This window comes from Eurypyga helias, unplaced genomic scaffold (assembly GCF_000690775.1).
Source record: "Eurypyga helias isolate BGI_N326 unplaced genomic scaffold, ASM69077v1 scaffold10781, whole genome shotgun sequence".
NCBI lineage: Eukaryota > Metazoa > Chordata > Aves > Eurypygiformes > Eurypygidae > Eurypyga > Eurypyga helias.
Window position 1 is genome coordinate 10855 of NW_010230187.1, and position 8091 is coordinate 18945.

At 37.0% G+C, this 8091-nt stretch overlaps 1 protein-coding gene across 1 annotated transcript in view; it reads left to right on the forward strand.

The window, feature by feature from the left end:
• WDR19 (WD repeat domain 19) overlaps nucleotides 1–8091 on the forward strand; it is a 43334-nt gene that overhangs the window by 9814 nt on the left and 25429 nt on the right. Inside the window, exons 8-16 of the mRNA XM_010160655.1 lie at nucleotides 656–829; nucleotides 2173–2254; nucleotides 2973–3134; nucleotides 3233–3347; nucleotides 4083–4189; nucleotides 4601–4723; nucleotides 6073–6222; nucleotides 6767–6914; nucleotides 7537–7741. Coding sequence (XP_010158957.1) covers nucleotides 656–829; nucleotides 2173–2254; nucleotides 2973–3134; nucleotides 3233–3347; nucleotides 4083–4189; nucleotides 4601–4723; nucleotides 6073–6222; nucleotides 6767–6914; nucleotides 7537–7741 — 1266 coding nt within the window. The remainder of the gene's footprint in view (nucleotides 1–655; nucleotides 830–2172; nucleotides 2255–2972; nucleotides 3135–3232; nucleotides 3348–4082; nucleotides 4190–4600; nucleotides 4724–6072; nucleotides 6223–6766; nucleotides 6915–7536; nucleotides 7742–8091) is intronic.

Sequence of the window (8091 nt, forward strand, 5' to 3'; positions counted from 1 at the left end):
ATACGATTCTTAATTTATGGCCACATGTCTATTAAGGCTGTTTCTTTGCAGTGGTGTTTTTGCAGCTTAGCTAATGAGATATTGTTTGAATTCATCCTTACATGCTATTTCTGCCTCAACCTCATTATTTCTGCTGGGCGTTATGAACAGTAAACAGACCATTCACAACTACAGGTTGTAGCTTCGGTGCTTCCGCTGTGTTTGCAGTGGTAGGCCTCAAGGACACAGTTGGCTGGCATTATGGTTTTTAGCATAGCTTTGATGGGACCAAGTCAGCCAGAACCTTGAAATGGAAGTTTCCATCTTCTGGTGTGCTTGTTCCAGTGAAGGTACCAGAGGTCTTTCTCCTGGCATAGCTGCCATGTGTGCTGGTTCTGGAAGGTGAAGTGGCATTATAGAATGTGGAAGAGAGAATAAAGGTGACTTAGGAGTGAACTCTAAGCACAAACACAGTTTTGTCCTTAAATAATCTTTGGTAGTTTTTCCCTTAATCTATTTAATACATTATTGTTCTACGTTATATATATAAATTCCCATAATTCGATTATTTCTCCTGTTATAGGGAGGCATTGACAGTTACCCCCGTAGTCTGAAAGAAAATGCACTTTGCCTATTGCATAGGTAGATCTCTTAATCATTGTTTTTGTTTTAACAGGTATGGTGATGGCTACATTATGATTGGTTTCTCACGAGGGTGTTTTGTAGTCATTTCTACACACATTCGTGAGATAGGTCAAGAAATCTTTCAAGCTCACAATCACAAGGATAATCTAAGCAGCATTGCTATATCACAGTCATTAAACAAAGCTGCATCGTGTGGAGACAATTGGTAAGTGGTAGCTTTGGACGTAATGAATGGAATTCTTCTTGCATAACTGTAGCTGTTAGGCAGTAAAGCTAGGATCCCGAAGGCTGCACGGCTCCTGAAGAAGTCACTGCAGAGAAGAGGAGATGAATTGCTCCGTGGAACTGCCTCTCTGCCGTAAGTTAGGAGAAGGTAATTGTAACCAAAACCTCTGCAATTGTAATTAATTTTAATTAATTGTAAACCAAAATTTAACTAAATTTTAGTATAGATTATTCCTTTTGATTATTTTTTTTCTACTGTGTTACGTGGCTACAAAAATACCCAATTTTCTTTACTATGATTTATTCATTGGGCATAAACATCTGTTTAGCAATAGGAGAACAATTAATTTAAAGCTGTACTGAGTATGCAGAGACCCTGATATCCTTCTCCCTGGTGTTTGGTCTTACTGCAGTCTAGACAAAAGTGTAAATGTGTAAGCAGTTAAGGAAAAAAACAGTTAAAAAGACTGGAGTTTTTCTGAAATACGTTGTGCATATGATAGAATATCTCCCTTAGCTCCTTGTCTGCTGCTTCCTGATTCTGCGATATCTGAATTCTTCAGTGGAAAAGGAGCTGAGTGATGGTAGGAGTCAGACAGTTCTGTCTGTCCTCAATTCTGTGTATGACCTTAACGGACTGCTGCTCTGTGACACTTGCACATCAGGAGTGGTATAACTCTAAAACACGGTGCAACCATCCCTGGAGGTGTTCAAGGAGCGTGTAGACGTGGCACTTGAGGACATGGTCCAATGGGTACAGTAGTGCTGGGTTGATGGTTGGACTGGATGGTCTTATAGGTCTTTTCCAACCCTAGTGATTCTGTGAACTTGAAGCACTTCAGCTATTGTACAACAAGTATTATTTCTTTAAGGGGTTCTTTGGCACATATGGAGTAACATGACAGTGTAAGTGCTCTTATTCTGTCCCTTTTTATGTGAAGCGGGAATGAGGGCTGGTTTCTTGCATCTGTATTTCAAGCAGTGTTTGTCCATCAGGAATGTGTTTTTAACCTAACCTGTAACAGGTCAGAAGGGAATAATCACTTGTGTTTCCCACCCTGGAGTTCCTTCAAATTGGATTTATGCCTTTTCCTCAAATTTTAGTTCTCTAAGCAAATGTTTTTGTACAGTGAAAGTGATACAGTATTTAGAGTGATGGATAGCACTGCCTGCGTGTTGCTCTTTAGGAAATGGAAGGTATTTTGTGTTTGCGCCCTATGTTTTGCTCCATTAGGCTGTCTGGGTTGTGTTTGGTTTCTTCTGGTTTATGATGACTGAGATTTGATTGTATTAGTGAGAATGACTGGGTTTTTTTTGTTTTAGCATTAAAATCCACGATCTGTCAGACCTGAGAGAAATGTATGCCATAATAAACTTGGATGATGAAAACAAAGGTATGTTAACAGTCTCCATGAGGGTAACAAATTAGGTAAAACAGAATTTTGACTGCGACTCTGTGTACATAAGTGAAAGTAGTATTGTTGGAAAAACTGTGTAAATATAGAATTTATCATAAATTTCTTTTTTCCCAACTTGTATTTATTAGGTGACCCGCAGCACAGTGGGAACATACTTTATCTGTTCAAAGTATAGAGAAGTACAGCTCACAGAATATTCGATCAGTTAGTGGTTTGGGTTTTTGAGTCTGTAATACAGTATATTTAGATTACTAGAATAACATATTTAACTGATTTCTGCTTCTTTCCTTGGCTTTTTGGTGGGTTTTTTGAACATCTGTTGTACTGACACATGATACTTAGTCTGTTCTCATCCTAATACACAGGATTTGTGCCTGTGACTTCCAGAACATTGTTACAAGACTATGTGCTTGGGCAATGAGTTACTATTATCTCCTGTTGTAGTGTCTGTAAATATTATGGTTATTGTCAAGTCTTCATTCTTAGGAAGATGCTAAATTAGTAAATTACGGGTTTGGTTTGAGTGATTCCAGTAGCTTGGAATTATAGTAATTGGTTATGTTTGAGTACATATTCCTAGGTATGAATTCCCACCATTTTCACATTTTAAAGCAAATTAATTGTTTCTTGGTTTCAGTCGTTAAAGAGGATTTTTTCTTTTTTCTTTTTTGGGAAAACCTTGTGAATGTGTTAGGTGTAGATCAGCTGGCTTGGACAGATGATGGACAGTTGTTGGCAGTATCTACACGAAAGGGATCCCTCCATGTTTTCTTGACAAAGCTTCCAATCCTTGGAGATGCTTGCAGTACACGGATTGCATACCTCACTTCTCTTCTTGAAGTTACTGTAGCCAATCATGTGGAGAGAGTATGATAACCTCTTCCTTTTAAACTTCATTTAGATAAGAGTAAAGTAAGTATTAATAGTGGATGAAGATTGTTTTACTTTGTTTTGTTTTCCTACAGGAGCTACCAGTCACAGTCTCTGTTGAAGTAGAGCCCAGTTTTGTCGCTATTGGTGTTTATCATTTGGCTGTAGGAATGAACAATCGGGCTTGGTTTTATGCGCTTGGAGAAAATAGTAAGCATACATTTGGTTATTTTAAAACTACTGCATCACTGTGTGTTATTTTATGAATTTGGTATTGTGTTTAGCAGTCCTGGACATTGCACATTGCAGAATAGCAACTTGAATGGCCATATGCTCCTGTTAGGACCGGATAATGATCTTCACAGACTGAAGCAGTTAAGGAAAGGCATTGTAAAAAATAGAAATAGAACTTCAGGTTCAAGGCATTGGTAATTAAATGTAGAATGTTTCTTTTCTGGTTGGTTGGTTTTCAAATCATGTTGTTAACCAGTGAAGGACTTTCAGGCTTTTGAGACATTATTTGACTTTAAATACTAATTTGTCTTTAAATACTAAGTTTGGCAAAGTACCTAGGGACCATATGATCAGAGGGTTTAAATTCACAGTTTGGTAGATGTTCACGTTGTTTGCATGGGGTAAGGTAAAATTGGTTGTGCTGTGTCCAAATTTAGACAGTGGATTTAAAGCTTTCGTACCATCATCACCTTTTTTGACTAATAATAATGAAAACTGTAAGAATACTAGTCAGAGTGGCGTAGTAGTGTTTCTCTTGCGCTTTCTAACCAGTTCTCTGAGCGCTAAGAAGAAAGTCTCTTTACACGACTTGTCCCCTCTCTTAGTTGTGAGTTTTTCACATCTGATTACTCACCTGCAAATTTCGATGATGATAAGTGAAGACCTATACAAAATCAAAATATTTTAACCTTTTCTGTTTGAATTCTTTAGATGTGAAAAAGCTTAAAGATGCGGAGTACCTGGGGACAGTAGCAAGTATGCACCTTAATTCCGATTATGCCGCTGCTCTATTTGAGGGTAAAGTCCAGTTGCACATGGTAAGAGCTCTGGCAATTTGGAGTGATGAACTAATGAGCTGATCTAAGCAGTAAAAGTTAATGTAATCTTTAAAAAGAGAGAAAATGGAGTGATCTTCAGTTAATGGAGATAACAATTAAAAATTCTTTGGATTTTTTTTTGCTAATTGAAATATAAAGCTGAGTTCCTGTAGACTTTAGGAATACAACCTAGTGTAGAACGGGTGAAGAAACAGTGTTTTCTTGTGAACTATTTAATGCATCTTATTTTAAAAGATGTCAGAATGTGAGAGAAGCAGATGCTGGGCTTTTAAGGGATGCACATGCAAGTTTTGTTTTCATCTTATTTCCTTACCATTTGATACAGGTAAAACTGTGATACCTCATTGTTAACGGTGGACTTTTTCAGTTCATTCTATTCTTTATATTTAGATAGAAAGCGAAGGTTTGGGTGGTCAGGAAGAACGAGAAACCCGACTTTTCCCAGCAGATGATGATAAATACCGAATTTTGTGCCACGCTTTAACTAGTGACTTCCTTATATATGGTACAGATGTGAGTATTACTTCTGTTTATAAAGATCTTTTTAGGTGGAATATGTTTCTATCTGAATTATTTGGATTATTACTCATACTTATAGCAAAAAAGAAAGTCCTTCTGGGAAATTTACAATGGATTATTTTCTATGTGATAACTTTATGCAAATACAGTCAAAATTGCATCCAACTTTTTACAGTTGTGTTTATATGAGATGCAGTGGCAAGAAGGGTAAGTTTTGCTTTTGCTAGTGTTTGTTGCAAAACACTGCTTTTAATAGCAGAATTTAATTCTGTTGCATTAGTGAGGGGGGTTGGCAATCCAACTGTCTTCCAGGTATAAGAGAAAATGTAGCACTTGCCTTTCAAATTTGTTGATGTAGGTGGTGATGTGATAGATGTGGACAAAAAGGTACTGAGGTAGACAAGTATGATAGCATAAATGGAAGTCTTGTCTTACTATTGAAGCCTTTGACCATTGAGAATTTTTTTTAGGTGTTTCAACAAAGACAGGAATTAGGAGGGCACTGAAGAAGGCTGTGAACATGCTTATGGATTTTACCAGAGATTTGCCTGTGCACGAGGGGTAGTTTCTTTCCTTTTAGTACTTCCTGGCACTGGAGTAGAGGACACGTTTGGCATTGTGGTGTTGTGTTCTGCGTGACACAGACTGATGTACTGACCTTCCAGAGAAAAGGCAGAAGCACTGTCTCTGGTGTTATTGCTGGCTTAAGGACTTGAGTGGTTTTGCAGCGGTTGAGGGCTTTCCACCTCCTCAGTACCTAACCTGGTACTGATGAATCTGAAGTACTAAATTCGTAACTCATCAGTTCGATGTGTGTAAATTTTACAACCGGCTCCAAAACCTGCCTTTTACTTTCGGTGTTCTTTGTGCGACACGGATCGCAATGTAGTGTTAATCATAATTCAGTTTGATTGCTTTTCTCCCCTAAATTAGGTACATCTGTTTGTAAGATTTTGTGGCTCCTCCTTGGAGGAAGACTTTTCAGCTTTATTTGAAGGTTAAGTTTCTCTCAGCAGCGAGGCAGGCATTGCCCCTGTTTTGAGAACTGCACAGTAAATACAATTTGTCTCCACAAAGCAGAGTGACGTAAACAACAAAAACAATGTAAAACCCCTCAAACCTGTAATTCCTTCCCCCCCCAAAAAAAACAGGTTTTCCTCTTGTGACTAAAACCAGTTCTGAATGAAGAAAGAAGCCAAAAAAACACCTGGAAGTATTTAGTATTTTTCTTTATACACTCTTCATGCTCAGCGCTCTTAAGATGGGAGAAATTACAACTAAGTTAATTGTCTACTTGCCACTTACTGATGCCATTATTACCTTTTTCTGTTATTTCTCATTAGACTGGAGTTATTCATTATTTCTACATTGAAGACTGGGAATATGTGAATGAGTATCGGCATCCTGTCAGCGTGAGAAAAATTTTTCCAGATCCCAGTGGAACCAGATTGGCTTTCATAGATGACAAAAGTGATGGCTTTGTCTATTGTCCAGTAAGTTAGTGTGGGATGCTCATGTCATATTATATTTATAAGCAGGCTTTTCAACTATATAGTGTGTTTAGTAGAGAATGAAGAAGCTTTTGTCACTCCAACATGTATGGTGGTAGAAAAAATTGCCAGAGAGGCTTGAAGGTAACTTCATGGTAACGTGAAGTAGGAAGACCTTTCATATTAGACCCTGATAATTTCACTATACTAAATTCCTGGTCAGTAATTTTCAGAAATTTATGTATTTGTGTATTCAAATACAGATATTTTAGCCTGTTAACAAGCACAGCCCATGAACAGACACTGCCTGTCCCCATACTGTTTTTATAAGAAAAGTAACTAAACTGGGCATTTTCTCCACTTATTTCCCTCTTGAAGTTAACTTTTATGTTTTTCAGAGTCACTGCTTATAAGAAAACCTTTTCTTAATATAATTTTCATATTTCTGCACTATTTATATTCTTTATTTAGTTGTAGTCATAACTGGGATGAATATTTAGTTTTTCTTAGCCACTTGCTAGTGTTTTTCCTTTTACATTATTTGTAGGTAAATGATAGATTATATGAGATTCCAGACTTCTCACCAACTATTAAAGGAATCCTGTGGGAAAACTGGCCAATGGATAAAGGTGTTTTTGTTGCTTTTGATGATGATAAAGTGTACACTTATGTTTTTCATAAGGATGCCATTCCAGGTACTTAAAATGCTCTTAAAAACTTACTCACTCTTTTAGTTAATAAAGTAAAACATAATCTGAGTCATCATTTGTCTTAAATATTTTCATAACTGCTTTTAAAAATAAATAGTACTACAGAAGTTTTCAAGTGCAGTTGATAAATAGAAAGCTAGTTGCTCTGTAGGTTTCTCTGAAAAGCTCCAATGAGGCATTTTGTTCTTAACTCCCTAAGTTTCTTGCTATTACAGTCTTTTGTCTGAAATGTACACATTGTGCTTCAGCTGTATTTTGAAATCTTCATGAGAAAATCTTAGGATCAGGGTGACAAAATGTGCATTCACTTACACTGTTAATCAAAACTGTAATCGTAACGATTTCTGTATTTGTGACCTAGAAACATTAAGAAATTTACCTACAAACATTTGGAAAATGAACTTACAGGTTTAGAAGATTTAAGTTATGAATATTTACTTTATTGAAAAATACTTGCTGTACAGTAGCTGGTCACTACCAGAATTAGAGGCCTTGAATGAATGCCCTGCAAATCTGCATTATTTGAGCTGTGCCTGCTTGCTACGCTTTTTTCCACGTAGGGATTTTTAAAATTATGTCTTCTTTGCTTTCCCACCTTCGAATCTAGGTTCAAAGATTATTTTGGCAGGTGGCACGGAAGTCCCCTTTTCCCATAGACCTTTGTTGTTGTATAATGGAGAATTAACTTGTCAGACTCAGAGTGGGAAAACAAACAGTATCTATCTAAGCACTCACAGTTTCCTTGGCAATTTGAAAGACTTTGGACCTAATGAGCTGACACAAATGCTTACTCAGACTTTAATGTTGAAAAGGTACGTCTGTGTTTTAATTATATTGTGTAAATTGTTTTCTTCTGTGCTTATAGCTCAATACAGCATATCCTGGTGATTTTAAAATGTCATGCTGAATGCTGATAAATTAGATTGATCCATCAGTCCATGTAGTTGTCTCTGCAGACCAAGCAAAATAAGTGACCCAGCGATGCTTTATTTGTTTTTCCACTGTCAAGTAAAAGCTAAAATAACTTTTTTCAAGACTGATTCAGGGTTCTATGACAGTGGCTCTTCCAAAACTGGCTGAAAGTGCTTCTTGCCTACTCCCCTCCTGCTGTAATGAACAAATGCAAAATCAGTGTAACAGATACAATGCCAGAGTAGGGAAA